General features: G+C 32.2%; 1 protein-coding gene across 7 annotated transcripts in view; it reads right to left on the bottom strand.

Annotated features, from left to right (window-relative positions):
- Window positions 1–8,212: 8,212 nt before the first annotated feature.
- abcc3 (ATP-binding cassette, sub-family C (CFTR/MRP), member 3) overlaps window positions 8,213–25,396 on the bottom strand; it is a 90,352-nt gene continuing 73,168 nt past the window's right edge. For 2 of the 7 annotated variants that reach the window (XM_051123801.1, XM_051123807.1), the window contains 9 exons: window positions 22,715–23,028; window positions 18,316–18,515; window positions 18,006–18,132; window positions 17,241–17,342; window positions 16,990–17,136; window positions 14,565–14,723; window positions 12,730–12,896; window positions 12,036–12,230; window positions 8,213–8,699 (listed from right to left, as the gene is read on the bottom strand). In XM_051123801.1, the coding sequence (XP_050979758.1) occupies window positions 8,591–8,699; window positions 12,036–12,230; window positions 12,730–12,896; window positions 14,565–14,723; window positions 16,990–17,136; window positions 17,241–17,342; window positions 18,006–18,132; window positions 18,316–18,515; window positions 22,715–23,028 (1,520 nt within the window). In that variant the 3' untranslated portion in view covers window positions 8,213–8,590. Of the gene's footprint in view, window positions 8,700–12,035; window positions 12,231–12,729; window positions 12,897–14,564; window positions 14,724–16,989; window positions 17,137–17,240; window positions 17,343–18,005; window positions 18,516–22,714; window positions 23,029–25,396 lie in introns of those variants that run through there. The other 5 variants (XM_051123802.1, XM_051123803.1, XM_051123805.1 and 2 more) reach the window with 5 other exon arrangements.

The following is a 25,396-nucleotide window of genomic DNA, read 5'->3' as shown; positions in this document are numbered from 1 at the left end:
ATAAATAAAATGAAGGTTTATCTTATGTAAGCCAAAGCCTGTGAGTAAAACACAAAATCTATTAATGCAAAAACACTAATTCTGATTACAAAAGGGCTACATGACCCTCATAAGTCCTGCCAAAGAATGTGAACAGAACAAAGAACATTTCTTTCACAGTGCACTTTGGTTCATGGTTCACACGTTTGACTCAGTAATGCTGAAAAAATAAAAAACAATACATGTTAATGAAAATAAATTAAATATTCAAAATAAATTAAATATAAAAACGTTTTAACATTTATTTTGTTCTTTGTTTTTTTTGTTTCTTTAATTTATGCTCTCAAAAGAAATTATTTTACAACTATTTACTGTGTGTTTTTTAACATTGAGCTGCTTATGAGACGCTTCACCTTATTTTACCCCTGTGACCATAGATTAACTTTAACAGTGCCTTGTTGTTAACTTTAACTGTTTAACAGTTAAAGGAAATGCCTTGTCCTCACATATCGTGCCAAAGAGGTGGGGGGGAAAAAACCTTTCAGGTTCTCAAGTGTCAAATGAGGACAAACTATTTGTGAATTACTCTTTCTTACTCTTTTTTTTCCCCTCTCTTTTTTTTAATAATTATGAAAAAGCATTTTACCTCACCAAACATCTCAGACGCTAGACTGAAATTCAGGAAAGATGCACTACAATTTGGCCATCAACAGTTGCTATCCAAACAGATGATATCTCACGCCTCAGGAGTTTGGATCCAAATATATCATTACTCCCAACTTCTAACAATCACGTATTTTTTCCTCAAACATCGCAGAGGAAGCGTGTTTGAGTGAAGGATCCAGGTTGAGGAGAGTATCTGGCCTCCAGCAGGAATAAAAAAGGCTTTGATGAGCCGCTTTAACTGCTGGCACATTGATAACATACTGCAACAGCAGCTCTTCTGCGCTCCGCGTGATTGATTGCTGAAGGAGCTGCAACACACTGCATTCTTTCACGTACCTGCTTCGGAGACGCATTACCTTACTTGCCCTCTACGGAGGAGATGTGTGATGTATTTGTTTGAGGAAACATAGTGATGGGGACAAAAAAATTAATAAACTCCTGTCAGTCTGGACATCTTGAGTGAGGACTGATGCAACCTCAGGGTGTGCCATTAAAATAACAGCATAGTTTGTTCTGAAGAACTCAGGTTTTCATACAGAAGACTGAACTATACAAATTATTTGAGGACGATCAACATCACTTTGTTAAGAAATGGTAGACAGTTTAAACTGATGAACAAATTAAGCAGACAAATTAAAGTTCTTTGGGGCATAACTGTGACTTTACATTTTATTAAAAATGAGAAAATTATTGGTCTTTTTAGAAATGAATGGATTAATAAGTCACATTAATATGCTACAAACTGCAAAAAACAAATACATCCATACATTACTATTCGAAAGTTTGGGGTCAGTAAGATTTTTTGATGTTTTTGAATCTCTTCTGCTCACCAAGGCTGCATTTATTTGATCAAAAATACAGAAAAAAATGTGAAATATTATTACTATTTAAAGTAACTGTTTTCTATGTGAATATAATGTAAAATGTAATTTATTCTTGTGATGCAAAGCTAAATTTTCAGCATCATTACTCCAGTCTTCAGTGTAAAGTTCTTGTCAAATTGCCAAAAAGTAACAGCACGGGAGTGCAAAGCAAGTTTTTGTAGTTAAATTATTCACCTTAGTGAAAAATAAATATACTAAAATGTATTCAAAATACATTTATTTCATGCTAAGTATACTACAAATACATGTACATATGCACTTAATAAAAATACCTTGCGATTGTACTTTTGTTTCTTCACCAGATTTGGAGAAATGTGTCAGCAGTCCAAACTGCTGATAAAAACATCACAACAATCTACAAAAAATCCACACCACTCCAGTCCATCAATTAACATCAGCCAAAAGCTGTGTGTTTGTGAGAAACAAATCCATCATTAAGATGTTTTTAACTAAAATACAAGTCCATAATCCACAGTAACCCTTCCTCCAGCAAAAAAAGTGGTCTGGTTTGAATCAGGAGAGAAATCTGCACAGATCAAGCACAAAACAAGCCAAAACAGCTCTAAACAAATATGTGGCTGAATTTTGATTTGAGAAACAACAGGAGATGGACTTTTTAACTGGAGGAAGCTTTATTATGGATTATAGACTCATTTTAAGTTAAAAAAAAAAAAAAAAAACTCTTAATAATTGATTTGTTTCTTACAAACACCCAGCTTTTGGCTTCATAAGACGTCCATCAATTGACTGGAGTGGTGTGCATTACTTGTGAATTATTGTGATGTTTTTATCAACTGTTTGGACTCTCGTTCTGATGGCACCCATTCACTTCAGAGTATCCATTGGTGAGCAAATGATGCAATGCAACATTTCTCCAAATCTGATGAAGAAAAACTCTGAAGGTAAGGATATTTTCAGCAAATTTTCAGTTTGGGATAAATTACAAAATGCGTCATTATGACGGCACCCATTCACTGCAATGGATCCATTGGTGAGCAAATGATGCAATGCAACATTTCTCTGAATCTGATAAAGAAAAACTCTGAAGGTAAGGATATTTTCAGCAAATTTTCATTTTGGGATAAACTACAAAACGCGTCATTATGACGGCACCCATTTACTGCAGTGGATCCTTTGGTGAGCAAATGATGCAATGCAACATTTCTCCAAATCTGATGAAGAAAAACTCTGAAGGTAAGGATATTTTCAGCAAATTTTCAGTTTGGGATAAATTACAAAATGCGTCATTATGACGGCACCCATTCACTGCAATGGATCCATTGGTGAGCAAATGATGCAATGCAACATTTCTCAGAATCTGATAAAGAAAAACTCTGAAGGTAAGGATATTTTCAGCAAATTTTCATTTTGGGATAAACTACAAAACGCGTCATTATGACGGCACCCATTCACTGCAGTGGATCCTTTGGTGAGCAAATGATGCAATGCAACATTTCTCCAAATCTGATGAAGAAAAACTCTGAAGGTAAGGATATTTTCAGCAAATTTTCAATTTGGGATAAATTACAAAACGCGCCATTATGACGGCACCCATTCACTACAGTGGATCCTTTGGTGAGCAAATGATGCAATGCAACATTTCTCAGAATCTGATAAAGAAAAACTCTGAAGGTAAGGATATTTTCAGCAAATTTTCATTTTGGGATAAACTACAAAACGCGTCATTATGACGGCACCCATTCACTGCAGTGGATCCTTTGGTGAGCAAATGATGCAATGCAACATTTCTCAGAATCTGATAAAGAAAAACTCTGAAGGTAAGGATATTTTCAGCAAATTTTCATTTTGGGATAAACTACAAAACGCGTCATTATGACGGCACCCATTCACTGCAGTGGATCCTTTGGTGAGCAAATGATGCAATGCAACATTTCTCAGAATCTGATAAAGAAAAACTCTGAAGGTAAGGATACTTTCAGCAAATTTTCAATTTGGGATAAATTACAAAATGCGTCATTATGACGGCACCCATTCACTGCAATGGATCCATTGGTGAGCAAGTTCTGAAATTCTCCAAAATGAAGAAACAAATTCATCTACATCTGCCTGAAACAGTGTGAAGAAGTGTTTTTATCACAGCGCACACATTCGGCACGTCTGCAGATTCAGGAACACCAGCTGCACATAAGCCTGTTGTTCTCACCAGCAGGCCCAACCCTTGCAAGAAGGTTTATTTCCCAGAAAACACCTACCACTCCAGGAATCATTCACAAACACCACAGGCCGTCAATGCCAGCGACAACTAAATTGGGAAATGCGCTGACAGTATGAAGATAAATCGGCTGTCAATAACAAACCACCGCTTTGTTTTATCGTACGCAATCTTGCTTTGTCACGGGTCCATCGAACTAACCCGCCTCTGCTCGAATCTTTCCGCCCGCAGCATGAGGTGATCGGGCAGGTAAAGAGGAAGAGCCAAACCCATCCGTATTTCATGCCCTCAGCCCGAGGGAGCAAATCTGCCTCGCATTTACAGCGAATTCATCCTTCTGAGTCCATCATCATCATCATCTGTCAGCGCGGCGGTGGTGAGACAGCAGTCTTTAAGTGAAGTAACACCGCTGATCCTAATTAAGAAAATGACATTAGAGGACGGCCAACGCTTAGATCTCCGGCGCAGAGCATGAGGTGTCTTGTTTGGAGGTGAATGGGAATAAACAGCCCTCCTGTCTGGATCCTTGCAGGCCTGCCAATGTTTGTCACTTGTGGTGAACCGCATGACTGAGGATATTTAGAAATCTGGGATTTTTTTCTTGCCTCCAGGAGATGTTTCATGACTAAGCTTGCTTAGGAGCCGTAGAGGGAGTTTTGTGAGCTTGTGTCATTGAATTGGGCAATTTCATTACTGAAGTGTTTGACATTTGAAATGACGAGGTAGAGCTCTAGAGAAAATCATTGAGTCTGAAAGACTCAACAGTCATTATAATATCATAAAACATACATGCAACAGTACTAAACTAAGCCAGGTGGTAGGTGTATATGACTTTCTTCTTTCAGACGAATACAATCAGAGTTATATTAAAAAATATCCTGGCTTTTCCAGCGTTATAATGGCAGTGAATGGGCGTTGAGATTTTGAAGTCCAATAAAGTGCATCTATCCATTATAAAAATTGCTCCACACAGCTCTGGGGGATTAATAAAGGCCTTCTAAAGTGAATCGATGCAAAATATCCATATTTACAACTTTATAAACTATCATCTCTATCTTCTAGTAACTGATGACGTAGGGCGTAGGTGAACGCGAAAGTGATGAACGCAGATGCACAGAGGAGTGAGTAAAACAAACTACCGGTCACAAGTTAGTACAAGTACAAAACAAAGATTTGTAAAGATAAATGTCAGAGGATTTCGTTGTGGTTTCTTTGCTTTAAACAAAACTTGGTTCTCACAAAACTAATATATTGTTACTGGTGTTTATGCTGTGCCTATGTTGTGGATAACTCACCTGAGGTAAATGCAACATTAAATCAGGGTTGCCAGGTTTTCACTCCAAATCCTGCTTAATTGCTACACAAAAATAGTCCAATTGCGTTTCAAGGAGGGTCCCCTGTTAAAAATCACACTTTTTTTTGTCAGGGATCCCCTGGTAAATTCATATTTTAGGGGCTAAATATGATGTTATTGGAGTCACTTCAACCCGCGGACATCAATAACTACCCCCGGCAAAAGTGTAAAAGTAGCCCAATTCCACAGGAAAACCGCGGACTTGGCAACTCCGCATTAAATGTTCATATGATTTATTTGATGTCTTTCCACAGTTAAACAACTGATTGATCAATTACATGAGACATTTCAGTAAGATGTGCTGTTTCTTTCAACAACTTCTGATGTTCATTAATGTTTATTTCGTGCTATAACTAGTAGTAAACAGAAAGAGATTATCGGTTACCACATTTATTGTTTGTATTTTGCATTAAAAATGGACTGAATTTGAGACTTTGGTTCTTTGTGTCTTACTAGAAGTAACAAAGCACAAAGCATTCTGTGATTATTGGACGGTAGGTGTACTATAAATCATTTTTAGGTGAAGGGAACACCACAGATCTGGCAACCCTGACTTGAACTGGTAATTCAGAGGGTCAAATAGAACCCCATACAGAGCTATTTTTTTATTCGTTATCGCATTCGACAGCCCTAAATTCTATACAAGAGACATTTTCTTCACACGAGTTGCATTGATCAGCATTGGATCATCTATCGCACAATTTCCAATAGTGCTTTAACTGGCTTATACAAAACTAGAACTAAAAACTATACTATTATAATAATTTGGAGTAAAACTCCAGTTAAAACTTAAGTTAGTTAGGAAACATTTCACTAAAACTAAAAAATAAACTTAACAAAAACTAATCAAACATATTAAAAAAATAAAACTAAAAACATAAATGACAGCAAAACTTTATCTAAAATTAAAATAAATACAGAAAATATAAAAAATAAAATTAATTCAAAATAGTAATACTTTATTAGTATATCAGTGATACTAAAGTAACAAATGCAATTTAGAAATTTGGGTTCAGTGTTTTTTGTATTATTTAATTAAATAATCAAAAGTGACCATTAATTTAAATAAATGCTGTTCTTTTAAACTTTTTTTTTTCACCAAAGCATGCTAAAAAAAAAAAAAAAAAAAAAAATGTTTCATGATCAGCAAATCAGCATATTAGAATGATTTCTAAAGGATCATGTGACACTGAAGACTGGAGTAATGATGCTGAAAATTCAGCTTTGATCTCAGGATTAATTTACATTTCACTGTGTATTCACATAGAACGCACTTACTTTGATTTGTAATAATAGTTCACATTTTTTTACTATGTTTCTGATTAAATAAATGCAGCTTTGGTGTGCATAAGACATTTTTCAAAAATATGAATTACTTTTGAACAGTGCGTATATTTACATGTAGCCTATATCACTGAAAGCTTTGGGACACTACACGTAAACAAAGTCAAGTCCATCTCAACAGATTATGAGGGTAAAATCACATGAGTTTCATTACTTGGCACGATCTGTAAGATCTTGTTCCTCAGGTGTTTGCCGTCAGTGGAGCTCAGTGGAGACGGACAGCAGCTGCGTCCAGAATGAGAGGAATGACACCCTTTGACCTGCTTTATGTTGAATCTATTGCGGCAGATTTTCATACATTCACACTATGAGCACTCGGAGATTCAACAGTTTAACATGACGTGTTCAAGCCTATTCCTAAAACCACAAGTGTCCTCAGAGAGAGCTAATTCAATCATAAAGAGCATTAGATAACGGTTTGTCTCTTTTGAGGCTTAATTCAAAAATCAGAAAGGCTTCATTACAGACAACATGATGATACAGAGGAACGTCCTCTAGTGGTCAGTTATGATTTACATCCACAGACACTCAAACACAAGCACTGGAGGGTGAACTCAGGTAAAATCTACTTCAGTTCACTCTATAATTTCATACTGATTAGGAGATTTTAATGTTATTTTAGTGACTAGTCATTTATTTTGTTTATGCTGTTTTAGAAATTAGTATTACGTCAGTAATCAATAAACTACTGAATTCCGCTTTTATTTCAATTTCACCTGAGCTAAAAATCTGTCTATAAATCTATAAAATCTACAGTTAATTTAACTGGTTTTTATGGTCATCTATTTTATTTTATTTTATTAAAAAAAAGGACATTTATTATCACTACTAGTCAAAAACTGTAGTAAAAATCAAATCAGCTTCTGGACACAATAATACCGTATATTAAAATATAATTATAATTAAGTGGCATAGTGCACATAAAGTTTGGTTAAAAAAAAAAAAAAAAAAAAAAAAAATATATATATATATATATATATACACTCATAATAAAACAAATAAACACAGTGCTGAATTGTGAATATATAGTTGTCACAATTATTTATTAGATAATATATTAAGCTATAATTATAACAAAGTATAAATTGAAATAAAATATATATGTAATGGAAAAAAATAATACATTTTTCTCTTTTTATATCAGGTGCTTTTCATCACTGAAATTGAAAGCTTATGAGCTTCACAAACTGTGAAAACCATTATGCAATAATAATATATTAAATTATAACTTAGCATAAATTGGGTTTTGTCAAAATTATGACCAAAAAAAAAAAATATATATATATATATATAATTAAATAATAATAATAGATAAATTATAATTGTAATAAATTATACAAATAAAATCTAAAAAAAATTATGTTGCACAATTTCCTGCTTTTTGTCACTGAAAATAGACGCTTACAGTCATTACTTCAGTCAAAAACTAGTAAAATAGTTTTGGACAAAAACAACAACAAAAAAAAAACAAACAAACAAAAAAAAAAAAAAATATATATATATATATACACACACACACTCACAGATAAGGTATTACTATTTTGTAATAAATGCAAAAATAATATATTACATAATAGTTATAATTTATTGTCAAAAATGTTGAAGTTTTTTCAAAATAATGAAAAATTAAACTATTATAATGCTGTATTGTTTATGAATTTACAGCAGTCAGAGATAACAAAATAATAATGTTAAAAATAAGTAATTAAAATATCAAAAAAAAAATAAGTGGCACAATTTCCTGCTATATATCAGCTCATTAAAAATGGATGTTTAGGAGTGTAGTGAAAATCAAAACGTACGAGATACAGATAGAAACCGTATTACTTTTTTAATAAATGCAACAATACTCCAATTCTGGTAACAGAATTCAAGTTTTTACAGATTTGGTTTACAAAAGGAATCACACACGTTACCGAGCAGAAATCTTCCCTATTGAACAACTTCAAAAAGTGACTTAAATAATACAGTACAAAAATAGACTGCTTCATCATGAAACGACTCATTCAGTAACAGTGGCACTGTAGTCATAGAAAAAAACAAAAAACAATAATGTATATAAAAGATCCTGGATGTAGCTTTTGCTGTTGAGTAAAAACAAAACAACATTACATTCACTGGCAATGTGTGTGTGTGCGTGTGCGTGTGTGTGACACTGTGTGAAGGCACTGCGGTTTACAGCATATCGGCTCACGCCAGACCCGCGTCTTTAGCCATCCCGTAGAAGATTCCTTTCTGAGAGATCAGGTTAGTCGGCGTGTCGAACTCTGCGATCTGTCCCTTGTCCAAAACCAGCACTCTGGCACGAGAGAAAAGCATTCAATTTAACCTTTAGAGAAATGACTTGGGGTGGGCGATACATACTGCCAGACATGCTTTAAACGGTGTGTCTTTGCAAGTATTCTCATCAGTTGTAATGTCTTAAGTGAATGTAAACAGCTGAGAAAGAAAATGCAGCATGTGTGTCAGTGTATTAGATCCATGCATCAGGTCTTAAAGTGACAGCAGCCTAATATTCCTGCTGCTTTCATTAATGTTAATTAAACAATAAAAGATAGAAAATCTCTTGATGCTTTCAACTTGATCACTTTCATATGAAAGCCTGTTTCTGCCACTAAATGAAACAATAAAAAAGGTACTTGCGACTATTTATGTCACAATTCTGTCTTTTTCCACATAACTTTTTCTTGCAATTTTGAATTTGTTTCTCAGAATCGTGTTATTATAAACTGCAATTGCGCTCTATAACATATAAACTTGCAAGTCAGAAGACTTGTTTAGACGTAATTAATTCTGACTTCTTTCCTCGAATTTTGAGATATAAACTTACAATTGCATGAAAAAAGTCTCATTGCGAGATAAAACGTTTTTTTTTCCAGTGGCAAAAAAGCTTCCAAATTCTTAAATATGCTAAATTTATATTTCATTTACATATAGTAAAAACTCTGCAGTGTTTTTTGTACATACAATAATAATAGTAATAATAGTAAAATAAGTACTTAAGTTTTAAAATTAAGTAGAAATATTTCTTATTCTAGTGCTTGAAGTTTTTCACAGGTCTTTTCCGTTTGAGTCTTTGTTGTAGTTTTTGTGCTTGTAATTTGTTTCTTTGCTCTTATTTTATCACTGACTGTTTGCTGAGTAAGCTTGAGAGATTTTCTTTTACTTATGTCAGCTAGGCTAGTATTAGGTTTTGTGAAATATTATGAACTTATGAAATACAGATAGAAACAGTATTACGTTTTTAATAAATGCAACGATACTCCATCGCGTGTATTCGCGAGTTTTTATGTCACAATTCTGACTTTTTCTTGCTATGTTGAATTTGTTTCTCAGGATTAAGTGACTATAAACTACAATTGCGCTCTATAAGATATAAACTCGCAATTCTATGAAATAAAGTCAGAATTGTGAGATATAATCCTGCAACTGCAAAAAAAGAGGCAGAACTGCAAGATTTAACCCTTTAACTGTCACTGTCCCCCAGGTGGGACGCCTGCGTTTTAACTGTACATCGTTGGAAAGGTCTAAGACTCTTAAATAGATATTTTACCATATTTTTGTGATAGAAATTATGTAGGAAAAGTAATAGATTAATATATGTCAAGAGTGCAACTTAAAAAATCTACATTATAACATGAGTTCTGATCTTTGTCACAAAAGACTTTCTTCGTTGCCTTTTTCCCTATCACGCAATAGAAATTATATATCAGTTTAAAACTTAAAATCTCAAAATTTATTCTTTGAAAGGCATTTTAAAATCAGACATTGCATTACCATGGAAAATGTACATTAAAATCATATTACATTTTTTCATTCATGAAAAATTTAAGTCTGCATAGTGCATGTTTATGTCTGTTTTAAAAAATGGGTGTGGCAGTTAAAGGGTTAAACTTGTAATTCTGAGAAAGAGTTTATATCTCTCAATTCTGACTTCTTTTCTCAGAATTTTGAGATATAAGCTCTCAACTGCATGAATAAAAGAAATGGGAGATAAAAGTCGCAATTACCTTTTTGTTTTTTTGTTCAGTAGCAGAAAAAAGCTTGTAAATATGCTAGATTTATATTTAATTATAAATATAAATCTTATATATTTAATATTATATTTAATATTTTTACACAGTGAGAGCTATGCAGTGTTTTTGGTACATAAAAAGTACTATTTCTTATTTCTAGTGCTTGAAGTTTTTCACACAGGTCTTTTTCGTTTGTGTCTTTGTTCTGTTGTACTTTCTGTGCTTGTAATTTGTTTTTGTTTTTATTTAATCACTGTTATTCAGTAAGTTTAAGAGCTAGGCTAGTATTAGTTTTTTATGAAATATTATGAAATATGAATGGTATCAAACCTTTCAATGTAATAAAAACTTTACCTATAGCAAAAATAACTGTATTGTGATATGTGATATTGCGTATTGTGATATATACTGTCAATGTGAAATAACATGACTTATGTGATGTACGATTTAGGTCATATCACCCACCCCTAAAATGATACATGATGTTGTAAGAATAAAAATATTTAAAACATCAATAGAATGTTGCATAGACTTTCATCAGAGAATCAGAGAGTTTCTGTTTAAATTATTTATGTGCTCAAATCATGAGTTAAAAAAGAACGCAAAATGAAACGGAGCTGCTCAGCATTATTAGTTATTCAGTCTGATCTCAAGAGTTTGTGCTGCATCTGTCAGTGATGCAAAAATGACATAAATACCACAAACGCATCTTGAAAAATAATTCTGCCGATTTGCAAAGCCTAATATTTGGGAATTCAAAATTATTTACAAAATATTATTCATGAATACTATATGAAGTTACAACTAAATAAATTATTAAATTAAAATATATATGTAAAAAAATAAGCGCCCCAATTTTCTGCTATTAAATCTGGCACCATTTGTCACTAAAAAGTGAGAAAAATATATTTTTGGACATTTAAAAATGTTTACATTTTCAAGAATATATGAACAAATCTGTATCATCATGCTGCATCATTTATAGCTCTCAGAGCTAAATAATAATAAGATAGTAATTAAATAACATATTACATTATAATTCAAATAAGAATGTAAAAGCAGCCCTGTATCTTAAAAAAAAAGATCTGCTGATTTGCATGATTTGATTGCTGAGGATTTGATAATGCTGAGATCAAAAATATCAATAAACACTTTTAGTTGTTTCAGAACATTTTTGTGCTTCAACAGACTTATTAAAACAGCAAATGCAGTCAAATGTCAAAAATGACAAAACGAGTATTAAAAATGTATAATTTAACTTAAAATTGACAAAAAAGTGGAAAAAGTGCTAATTAGGCATACAATAATGTTTCAAAATCATCCATAAATGTGAAAATGGGTTAAGAATTGAACAGATACGTGGCATGGCGCAGATTTTCTGCTGTTTAAGAGAGAATACAAGACTACTCCACCCGACTAATGATTATTAAAAGTAAAAAAAGCTATAAAATGCATTATATATTTGTGAGAAAATGTGATATGCTCCAGCAAAACACCACAAATCAGCGGATTTTGTGAGAAAATGTGATAAAGCAAGAACAGACAGTATTTTTGGAATCTGTAGCTCAAATACAGTAAGAAATGAGTATTGTGTTTGATGGATGGTGTTATTAATGTACCTGGTGTAGTCCATGATGGTGTTGAGTCTGTGAGCGATGGTGAAAACGGTGCAGTCCTCGAACTGCGTGCGGATGGTGGACTGGATGAGATCGTCCGTCTCCAGATCAACAGCGGCCGTGGCTTCATCCAGGACCAGGATCCTGGTCTTCCTCAGTAAAGCTCGCGCCAAACACACCAGCTGCCTCTGACCCACACTGAACACACAACAATACATGCTATACTGTACATACACATGCTCATAATGCAACACACTTGCAGTCAAATATACAGATACAAAATATGTATGAACTAGGGCTAGATGATCTAGCTTCTTGGTATTTTTTGCCCGAACCCTCTGTGGTTGCTCATGAGGTTGTCAAATTTATTTTCATTTACTTTTTCCAATGGAATTAATGTACAATATTTTAGTTTGATAATGTTTTTTTATATATATTGTATTTTTAGGGGATTTTTTTGTACTAAATTATACTAAATTAATTATATTAAGTTAAATTAATAAATATATTTATTATATTTAACTGTTGTAAATCTCAAATGCCTTTAAGCACAGACTCAAGTTTGGTCTCTTTTTTTTAAAGACGTGACCAAGAAATGACTGAACAGCACCAGAAGGTTATAATAACAGTACTTTAATGTAAATATATATTGTGATGTAATGCACAGCCCATATTGCTTTATGACTCCTGCTTGTACCTGAGGTTTTCTCCTCCTTCGGAGCACTCCAGCTCAAGTTTGGCCGCCTGATTGCTGACAAACTTCTTCAGATGAGAGAGTTCCAACGCTTTCCACACTTCTTCGTCACTGTATTTCTCAAAGGGATCGAGGTTCATCCGCAGAGTCCCGGAGAACAGGACGGGCTCCTACAAACGCACATCAATAACACAACACACCGTGCTTAAATCAGTTATATTCAAAATAAACTCACTTATATTTGGAGAAAAACAGCATTTATTTATCATCAACACGAATCAATGTCATTGCCAGGACAAAAAAAAAAAAAAAAAAGAAACTTTTTTCATTTTTTCGTATATATAATGAAACTATTATTTATTAAAAATTAAATAATTTAAATTAAATTAATGTGAATTAAATTAAAATAAATAAAATATAACAACATTAACATATATTTGATTAAAAAATATTTTAAATATTTAACTTCACTGAACTCAATATTTAACTAGTGCTGTAATGTTTATGTATTTATAGCACATTCATAAAATAATTTATTAAATAATATTAAATTATAATAAATTATAACTAAAATTAAATCACATAAGCACCACAATTTTCTTCTTTTAGAATACAAAATTAAAATAAGAAAATGCAACATTAACATAAGTGATGAAAAATGAATATTTAATTACTGAACTCAATATTTAACTAGTGCTGTAATGTTTATGAATTTATAGCACATTAAAAAATAGAATATTCATTAAATAATATAAAATTGTTATAAATTATTATTGATATTAAATCACAAAAGTACCACAATTTTCTGCTTTTCATGCAGATTAAAAAAGAAAATGCAACATCATTAACATAAATGATAAAAAAAGAATATTTAATTACTGAACTCAGTATTTACCTAATGTTGTAATGTTGATGAGTTTATAGCACATTAAAAATATATTTATTAAATAATATAAAATTATATTATTTAAAACTACATTTAAATCACATAAGGTTCTGCTTTTAATGCAAATTAAAAAAGAAAATGGATAACCATAAACTATCATAAATTAAATTATAATTATAATAAAATATAAAAAAAAAATAGTATTAAAATAAATAATATAAGCAGCACAGTTTCCTGCTATTAATGCAAATTAATTAAAAATGAAATGTAACAACATTAATATATATATTTGATAAAAAAAAAAAACAATATTTAACAAATGCTGTATGGTTTATGAATTTATAGATGTCAGTTAATGAAGTTACTGAACAAAATATAAAATCATCATTATAATAAATAAAAATTAAACTATACAAGAAGCACAATTTCCTGCTATTAATGCAAATGAATAAAAACTAAGTTTAAATATTGTAAATATAATTTTTTTATTTTAAAAAAAAATACAAAATTGGAATAAAACTGCTGTCCTGAAATTGCTAGCATAAAAATTCCTTGCTGTCGAGCCCTGAAGAGTGAACGTGGCTGAGCGAAACACATGAAAACACACGGCAGCGTTTTAGTAACTGTTAAAAGGTGAAATGAGGTTAAGAACCGGTTTTATTAGAGAAAACAAACAACAGGAAAAAAGCCCAATGTTAATAATTTGGACAAGAGCTAACAGGCCATTAGCCTATAACAAGCTAATTAGCCAGCGTTTAGTGAGCCTGAAGGTGTTTTGGCATCAAAATCACTATCAACTGCTTTATGGCTCTGAATGGGGAAATGAGCTTTTTCTGCTGACCCATCATGACTGCAACGCTAATACAGCAATAAACACCATTTTCAAGCTGTGCTTAAATTAAAACAGATGCTTTGCCACCAACAAAGCTGGTGAAAAACCCAAAAGACCGACCTGTGGGATGATGGTGAGTTTGGAGCGGAGGTCGTGAAGGCCGATCTCGGAGATCTTCACCTCGTCGATCACGATCTCTCCATCCGCCGCCTCCAGCAGACGGAACAGACACAGAGTCATCGAGGACTTTCCAGCGCCCGTCCGTCCCACGATACCGATCTGAGGGGCGACACCATCAATCCCTTCTCATCAATTCAGATACTTTATTATGAATTATTTTGATTCATTATTTTGAACAAAACATTTTCTGTTTCTGACATGGAAAAGAAGGAAAGTGTTTAAGATTCAACAGTATTTAAGATTCAATATTCATTTGTAAATATTTGTGTACACGTAAACATTTTTACATTTATATGGAAGCTTCGTTCTAGCATGAAATAAAAAATAAAAATCAAAAAAGGTGATTGTAACTTTATCTCACAATTCTGACTTTTTTTTTATTGCAATTCTGAGAAAAAAGTCCTAATTGTGAGATATAAACTCAAAATTGTAAGATATAAATTTGCAATTCTGAGAAAAAAGTCTATATGAGACATAAACTCAAAATTGCAAGATATAAATGTGCAATTTTTGAGAAAACAGTCATAATTATAAGATATAATATTAAACTGGCAAGATTTAATGTGCATTTCTGAGAAAAAATCTATAATCTTAAGATATAAAATTAAATTTGCAAGATTTAAATGTGCAATTCTGAGAAAAAATCCTAATTATGAGATATAAAACGAAAAATTGTAAGATATAAATGTGCAAATTTTGAGAAAATGGTCATAATTATAAGATATAAAATTAATATTGCAAGATTAAATGTGCAATTCTGAGAAAAAAAGTCCTAACTGTGAGATGTAAAATAAAAATGGTCAGATATAAATGCACAATTCTGAGAAAAAATAATTATGATGAGATATAAACTCAACTGCAAGATATAAATGCACAGTTCTGAGAAAAAAATCTTAATTGTGGGATGTAAAATAAAAATTGCAAGATATAAATGTGCAGTTTTGAGAAAATTGACATAATTATGAGATATAAGTTCAAAATTGCAAGATTTAAATGCACAATTCTGAGAAATAAAGTCATAATTATGAGGTATAAACTCAAAATAATGCAAGATACAAAAAAGGTGAAAGGTTATTGCAATTCTGAGAAAAGAGTCCTATTTGTGAGATATAAACTCAAAATTGCAAGATTTAAATGTGCAATTCTGGGAAAAAAAGGTCCCAGTTGTGAGATATAAACTAAAAACTGTAAGCTCTAAATGTGCAATTCTGAGAAAAAGTCTATAATCTTGAGATATTAAATTAAAATTGCAAGATTTAAATGTGCAATTCTGAGAAAAAAATCCTAATTATGAGATATAAACAAAAAACTGTAAGATATAAATGCACAATTCTGAGAAAAAAGTCCTAATTGTGAGATGTAAAATAAAAATGGCCAGATATAAATGCATAATTCTGAGAAACAATAATTATGATGAGATATAAACTCAACTGCAAGATATAAATGTGCAGTTCTGAGAAAACTGACATAATTATGAGATATAAGTTCAAAACTGCAAGATTTAAATGCACAATTCTGAGAAAAAAAAGTCATAATTATGAGGTATAAACTCAAAATAATGCAAGATACAAAAAAGGTGATTGTGACTCTCACTGTGACTCATCTCACAATTCTGACTTCTTTTATTGCAATTCTGAGAAAAGAGTCCTATTTGTGAGACATAAACTCAAAATCGCAAGATATGAACGTGCAATTCGGAGACAAAAGGTCATAGTTATGAGACATAAACTCAAAATTGCAAGATTTAAATGTGCAATTCTGAGAATAAATTCCTAATTATGAGGTTTAAACTCAAAATAATGCAAGATACAAGCATGCAAATCTGATATAAAAGCTGTATATGTACTATGATTAAAAAAACCCTCAAATTTGCAAAAAAACAAAAATCAATTATGCAATAAAACCAACTAATTCTGATTTTTTCGCAATTACCTTTTTATCCTGATTCTATATTTTGCTTATAAAGTTATATTCTTTTGCACTTTAAACTGTTTAAAACACTTGTTTGCTTTGCAATAAAACAGTACATAAAATGTATAAAGGCCTTTTTGTTATTAAACTTGTTATTAAGAGGAAAGCACTTATGTTTCTGTTATTTAATTCAATACTTCAACAAAAGCTTTTGCAATTACTGTGATATGAAAAAAAAACACATGATTATCATAATGCACTATTGTGTCTTTTAACATTTTACTGTATACTGGATGAAACAACAGTCTTGGCAATATTCTAAATGGACTTGATTTTAATCTGTTTGTCTATTGAGGATTTATTATTTATTATAAAAAAAAAACCTACTCAAAATGTAAACAAAACCAAAACTAATGCAGTTCAATGAGGCCAACTCTATGATGACGCCCCTCACCTTCTCTCCTCCTTTGACCTTCAGCGAGATGTTCCTCAGCACCAGATCCAGCCCCTCGCGATACCTCACGCTGTAGTCTACGAACTCCACGTTTCCCTTCGGAGGCCAGTCTGGAGGAGGCTCTTTGTCCTTCACTGTCCATGGAGCCTGTAATTCGATTTTCAGTCATATTTAAACATCTTGCTCAAGCAAATGATCTCTTACTCCTAAGAAAATGATTACATGATTGTGAATTATATTCTACTGTATACCTCCGTCTGCGTCTCTGAATACTCTTTCACTCTCTCCACCGCTACTATGTTGCTCTCGAGGTCAGAGGTCATCCTCACCATCCAGTTTAGAGACATAGTGACCTTTTCAGTAGAAGCAACAAGTGTTGATGCAGAATTCAGGCATTTTTAGTGATATATTCGCATAAAAAAAAATTGCATTTCTCTTCTGCTCCAGCTTGTCTCATAATCTATCTTTGTAATAAACACGCCATTGTATTGCTTTGGATAAAAGAATCTGTTAAATGCATACACTACCAGTCAAAAGTTTGTAATAATTAAGATTTTTATTGTTTTTCATGTTCATCTGCTCTCTAAGTCTGCATTTATTTGCTTAAAAAATACAGTAAAAGCATTAAAAATTGTAAAATATTATGAGCTATATTTTCTATGTAAACATATATTAAAATGTAATTTATTCCTGTGATCAAAGCTGAATTTTTAGCATCATTACTCCAGTCCTCGTGTCACATGATTTAGCATATTAGAATGATTACTGAAGGATCATGTGACACTGAAGACTAGAGTAATGATGCTGGAAATTCGTCTTTGCATCACAGGAATAAATTACAATTTACTATATATGTACATAGAAAACATTTGTTTTGATTTATAATAATATTTCACAATTTTCACTGTATTTTTGATCTAATAAATGTGGCTTTGGAAAACATGTTTGTCTAAAGGTACATGTTTGATCGCACACATGACTTGTGATTATACAGTACATAATGAGTGTGACTTTACCTGTAGAGCATATGACACAGACAGACCGACCAATCCGGGGCTGAGATCGTCCTTCCAGATCACAGCAAACAAAGCAGCAAACAGCACAATGCAATTGCCGATAAATTCGATGCGAACCCCCAACCACCTGCGTGCATCCAAACACAACACCATTAGGACTCGCACGATTGAGAAATGCTCCAATCTGAATTTCAGAAGGACATTTCTCCAAAAAAAGCAACTGTTGTTATATTCTGTGAAGTAGGCGACAAGGAATAAAAACATGCATGAGGAAACGCATGCATCCAAACGAGAGCGAGACCAAACCTACCTGTTGGAAACAATACCAGGGTAGTAACTCTTTTGGTTCTCATCCACTTTCGTATCGCTCATGAGAACAAAGGCAGTGTTTCGCCCGTAGGCGCGGATCACGCTAGTGCCTGTGATGGTCTCCGAAAAATGAGAATATATAGGAGACCTACTGACAGACTCCAGTCTCTTAAGCTGCCGAGACGTGGCTACATAAAATCTCTACGGAGGAAATCAGGGAGAGGAATAAACAGTCTGCTATTACGACAACAGAGAACAACATCAGATATATAGCATAAAACAGGAAACTTAATTATTCATGAATATACAAATGAGCGAGGATTCAGAAAACACTGGTCTTTTCAATTCAAATTATGCTTTAAAATGAACTGTAATGCAATCATGTACAATGACCTACAGTAATATTGCAGGTTTGTCTGAACTCTAGAAGAATGTTTGGTAAGTTTACTACTAACTAAACCATTAATTGAATGATTTTTAACAAGTGAAATGTCCACAAAATGAATTCAGTTATTTTATTGTGGCCAAAAGCTTCTATATAATCATTTTCAAGTTGTCCTTCAATGCAAATATTAATGGTAACTACTCTTTTGTCTTATGCAGAATACAGTCTGTAAGGTTTTTTTTTATTATGTTTTTCACCAAGGCTGCATTAATTTGATCAAAAATACAGTAAAAATGTGAAATATTATAACAATTTGAAATAGCCATTTTCAGTGTGAATATATGTTAAAATGTAATTTATTTCTGTAATCAAAGCTGCATTTTCAGCATCATTACTCCAGTCTTCAGTGTCACATGATTCTTCAGAAATCATTCTAATATGCTGATTTGCTGCTCAAGATACATTTTTAATTATTATTGTGTTGCTTCATATTTTTGTGAAAACTGCAATATATTTGTTATTTTTCAGGACTTTGATGAACATAAAGTTCAAAAGAACAGCGTTTATTTGATATAGCAATCTTTTGTAACATTATAAATGTCTTTACTGTCACTTCTGATGTTAAATGCATTCTTGATGAATAATTTCCTTCAAAAACAGTCTTTTAAAAAGACAGCAAAACAGAAGATGAAGCATAAATTTACATTTATGCAAAAAATGCATGCAATTCTAGATAATTCAAACATTCCTTCATTCAGACAAATCCATAACATAACATCATTTTTAACGTGCAAATTTAACTTTGTGTAGTTTCTAGAATCCTCACTTTTAGTTCTCAAACAATATTTCCAAACACACAATATGAATTACTCTCAACATTCAAATATTTCAAAACAATGTTCACACTAAGGGATCAAATATCAATGGGATCAAACACTATCATAATGTTGTAGTGTTTGGTTTGGCTTTGTGCATTCCTGAGTTTAATGAAAATTTAACAGAATGCATTTGATGTTTTGGTTGCATGCAGCAAGTGATTCACACAATCATCACAGAAGATATAGAAAGCCAGTTTGCACCATGCGTAGCCTAAGCAATACATAAGAGAGAGGCTGTATGTGAAATTAAAAGACATGCATGACCAAGTTGCAATTAAGCAATGAGAGATTGGAGGTTTAGTACCTAAAACATCTTGAGAATCACAGTAGAATGACTGTTCAGGCCTAATGAAATAACACCAGACGCCCATAAACTTCTGAAACACTATCATCTTATAAAAACATCATTATCATTATTATACAGTATTAGATGTTACAAGCTATTTTTGTAATCACCGAAATGCTGTTTTATCATCTACCTGTAATTAGGATCTGATTGGTTAAGCAGATTTTAACACTACGTTGTTAGTAGCCTAAATATTAGTAGCAAGTGAAAGGAATAGCTCACCCAAAAATAAAAATTGACTGAAGATGTGCTCACCCTATCCGAGATGTCGATGAGTTTGTTTCTTCATCATATTTGGAGAAATGTAGCATTCCATCACTTGCTCACCAATGGATCCTTTGTAGTGAATGGGTGCCGTCAGAATGAGATTCCAAACAGCTGATAAAAACATCACAATAATCCGCAAGTAATCCACACCACTCACATCAAAATCCAGTCAAAAGAGCTGTTTTGGCTTGTTTTGCACTTGATCTGTGCAGATTTCTCTCCTGATTCAGACCAGGCCACGTTTTCAATAGAGGAAGCATTAGTATGGATTATGGACTCGTATTGTAGTTAAAAATGTCTTAATGATGGATTTGTTTCTTACAAACACACAGCTTTTGGCTTCACAAGTCATTAACTGATGGACTGGAGCGGTGTGGATTATTTGGGATGTTTTTATCAGCTGTTTGGATTCTTATTCTGACGGCACCCATTCACTGCAGAGGATCCATTGGTGAGCAAGTGATGTAATGCTACATTTCTCCAAATCTGATGAAGAAACAAACTCATCCTAGTCTTGGATGGCCTGAGGTAGACCAGATTTTCACATTTGGCTCAGCTATTCCTTTAACAGTGGGACACGATCACAAAATCCACTTCTTACTTGTGGACTCTTCTTGTGCTCTCACATCCCCAGTTATTGTATTAAAATAACTACATGCTAGGTACAAGTTAGAAGTGCTGACAGCTTCACGCTACACTGTTAGTGTTAGAGGAGCGTACAGTATGAATGCTAGTGTAATGATACAGTATGGAGATTATAGACTGATGAAGTGATGAGATGAAGCACAGCAAAACACTTCAAAACCAAGTTCAGTAGAAGACAAATTAATTAACTTCTACTCCTGCAAAGCTAACTCTACAGCAAAAGGCTGTTCTTTACCCACCTTCAGTACTTGTCAAAAGTAACTGATCATTCTCATATTATAATCGATAATATGGAACATGAAGTTTCTGGGAAAATACTGTTTACTATATGCCAAAATACTGAGAAATGCGTACACATTTAATAATAATAATAATAATAATACATTATTACCATAATGTAATAATAATAACAATAATATTTATATGTATTATTATTATTTCTACTAATTTTAGCATTGAATATATTAATCATAATATTAAAAATAACAATGGTCATTTATTGCAATATTTGATTAAATTAAATAATTATAATTATCAGAAGTACTAGTAACAGAACTTAATATACAATTCAATAAGTAGTAGTAGTAGATATCAGTATAATTTAATAAATTACTGGAAAAATGTATTATTACTCTTAATAATAATAATAATAATAATTTAAAAATGTATTATAATTATCATTAATAATAATAATAATGATTATTAATAATTTAGTAAATAACACAGTAATAAATATTTAAATATTTAATAAGTAATTAATATTAGTAGTAGTAGCAGTATTACATCATTTAATAAATTGCTGCAAAAATGTATTATTACTATTACTACTGTTAATCATAACTATTAATAATAATATTAATAATAACTTATTGCAAGAGTTGATTACATAATAATTTACTATAATAATGTATTTTTTTAAATGATAAATAAATCTTTAATAATAATGATAAAGTGATCATTATTATTAATAATTAATAATAATAATGATAATGCATTTAATATTAATAATAAATATAAAACAATAATATTAATGATAATAATTAATAATACTTTAGTAAACGATACAGTAATAAATATAATTTGTATTAGTAGTAGTATCATGCAATTTAATAAATTACTACAAAATAATTGTTAGTAATAATTGTTAGTAATTTTATTCTAAAAAATATTACATTTTTTGAATAAAAATTAATTGCAATAACATTTGATTATATAATGATAATCATCATTTATTGTAATATTTTTTTAGGATATTAAATTATATCCTAATGATAATTATTATTATCATTACTATTATTAGTAGCAGTAATAGCATATAATTTTAAAAATTACTGTAGTAATTATTTTTTTTAAATAATAATAACAATAAATGATTGCAATAACAGTAAACATGATATAATAGTAATAACTGTCTGTAATAATTTTAGCAGCATTATATCATTTGACAAATTACAAATTATGGCAATAATTTATTATTATTGTCATTAATACTCTTAATAATGGCAATGATAATAATAAATAATAATAATAACAAGAACAACAACAATAATAAAAAAGACCACTTTTCACTCAAATTACTATACTATTAATATCATTCACAATATGAATTCAATGTAAAACACAAAGATTTCTAGCACGCTCTGTTACTGTACGTTCCCAGAAACTCAAGCAGGTGTTTCGGTAAAGAACAGCCAGGACTACCCGATCAGAGAGCCGAACCTCGCAGAGCGTCGACCCGCTGAGCGCACTACAACCGAATGACCAAACCAGACGGTGTCAAACTACAACACTACGACAGTGATAATGCAGCTAGAACATAACAACAACAACACATGTTAGCATGCTGTATTAATGAGTTAGCAGACTTGTTCCTATTTACCTGGACCCACCAATAGAACAGCATTAACGGCACTATGACTATGAGGAACATAGGGGTGAGGGCAGAGCATACGATCAGCACATTTACTGTGTACCAGAAAGTGCGCATCCAGATATCAATATTGTCTGGAATGACAGAGTCTATTGTGTCCACGTCTTTGCTGAAGCGGTTCAAGACCCGCCCAGAGGGTGTGGCCTCGAAAAAGGCCTGCGGGGCCCTCAGAATGGCGTGGAGCATGTGGAGGTGCGTCGAGTGGGCCGCCTTCAGCATGCTGTACGCCCGACACAGTAAACAGTTGGCCAGAATCAGCGCACCTGTTGAGGGGGCAGCACACACGGATTAGTGGGGTCGGCCCTCGCTCGCTCACGGCGCCTTCATACAAGCACAAGAGTGAAAAATACTGACAGAGACTGCCACTGTGCCCGTCTGCGAACACACCCGCTCATCTAGGAGAGAAACAGACTCGGGTGCAAGTCAGAAAACAGGTTTCTCTGGTGTCTGCCTGTGGCTGCGTTTCTGTCGCGCTTGTGAGAAATCCAGCGTCGGAAAAGACTATAAGCTTCACATTTTTTTACATTATAGAAGATGCGCTAATGTTCAAAGGCTTGGGGTTGGCAAACTAATACTTTTATCCATCAAGGACGCATTAAAATGATCAAAAGTGACAGTAAAGACGATTATAATGTCAACTTTCTATTCATCAGAGAATCCTGAAATATAAAATACATCACAGTTCTCACAAAAATGTGACATTGATAGTAATCAGAAATGTTTCTTGAGCAGCAAATCGGCATATTAGAATGAATGATTTCTGATGGAGCAATGATGCTGAAAATTCAGGTTTGATCACAGAAATAAATTTCATTTTAACAGATATTCACATAGAATATGGATATTTTAAATTGCAATAATATTTCAGATTTTACTGCACTTCTGATCAAATAAATGCAGCCTTGGTAAGCAGAAGAGACTTCGAAGACATTAAAAAATCTTGCTGACCTCAAACGTCTGAATAGTAGTGTATAGTGTATGTCTTGTTTTCCAGTACAAATATTTAAACATTTATTTGAGAAGCAAAAGGACTCAAGATGTATCAAAATTAAGTAAGTTTATGCCATTTTTTGCTTACATTAAGCAAAAACTCACTTAATTTGGATACATTTGAGAACACAAGACTTAATATCTCAGTCATTTTGCTTCTTTGTCTTGATTTAAGAAGGTTTAGATGCAGTTGAAATCAAGTTGAAGAATCTGCAAAATGTTAATTATTTTACTAAAATAAGGGGGATTGAACAAAATGCATGCTATTTTTTATTTAGTACTGACCTGAATAAGATATTTCACATGAAAGATGTTTTCATATAGTTCACAAGAGAAAATAATAGTTGAATTTATAAAAATGACCCTGTTCAAAAGTTTACATATGCTTGATTCTTAATACTGTCTTATACCTGAATGATCCACAGCTGTGTTTTTTTGTTTTGTGATAGTTGTTCACAAGTCCCTTGTTTGTGAGTCCCAGAACAATCCTTAGGATCCAACAAATTCTGTGGTTTTTCAGCATTTTTGTGTTTTTGAGCAATGAGCCTTTCCAGCAACCTTTCTTTTCACACTGAGGACAACTGAGGGACTTATATGCAACTATTACAGAACTATCACATTGCTCTCAAATCTCATACATGCACTGTTTAGTGACTCATAATGAATTGACTGAAGAAGTGTGGATGTGTTCGGCGACCAGCAGAGGGCGCTGGTGAAGCACGACGAACCGACACACAAACCAGAGACGGACAGACACTCCCAGAGTCCCTGTGTGCATTTGTGTGATGGTTTGTGCTCATAAATGAGTGTGAGTGTGAAAGCAAACAGCCGCAGAAATCAAAGCAGGAAGTGGGCAGCAGGCGCTGAGGGAGCAACAGGAAACAAGCTCTCAAACACGCTGAGAGACACGAGACATGAGACACGAGACATGAGGCATGGCTTTGCTCACGCCGCATGAAAATCTGATCTTCAGGGCTGAGTGTCTGAGTGTGACAACATCAAATCTGTGTGCAGACACTGACGTGCATCTAAAACTACTTTTTTTTACATTTACTGTTTACTATATACACTGCGAAAAGGATTCCTAAATGAAATGAAAATTCCTAAATAAAGAGACAAAGTCTTAAATCAAAATGCATCTTATAATTAAAAATATATAAAAATCTGAAAAATCAAATGTGAAAAAGTAATAGCCAAAGCATTAAAAAAATAGTAATAAAGTAAATTACTAAAGTAAAAAATATATATATTTTAACTATTTTTTACCCTACTGACAAATAATAAATAATTGCAAAAATGTGAATGATAGAATATATAATAATAAAATAATAATAATAATAATAAATCATTACAGAATTATAAATTATATAATAATTTAAAGAAACTACTTTATTTTATTCCCAATTGACAGATGATTTTTCATGTTTTAAGACTAAACTCAATTAATTTTGATACATTTTTCATACATTTTTAAAACAAGACTTTGTCACTTTGCTTGTCTAGTAATTACATAAATTAGAAAATTTTAAAAATTATTTTTAATTAGTAAAATATATAAAATTACACAAAATGTCTTACGTTTTCCAGAATATCTGAAAATTCTTAAAGAAATCATGTCTTAAATCATTTACATAGCAAAAG

This window comes from Labeo rohita, chromosome 12 (genome assembly GCF_022985175.1).
Source record: "Labeo rohita strain BAU-BD-2019 chromosome 12, IGBB_LRoh.1.0, whole genome shotgun sequence".
Taxonomy (NCBI): domain Eukaryota; kingdom Metazoa; phylum Chordata; class Actinopteri; order Cypriniformes; family Cyprinidae; genus Labeo; species Labeo rohita.
The sequence above is the reverse complement of the archived record's forward strand: the minus strand, read 5'-3'. Positions and strand labels throughout refer to the sequence as shown.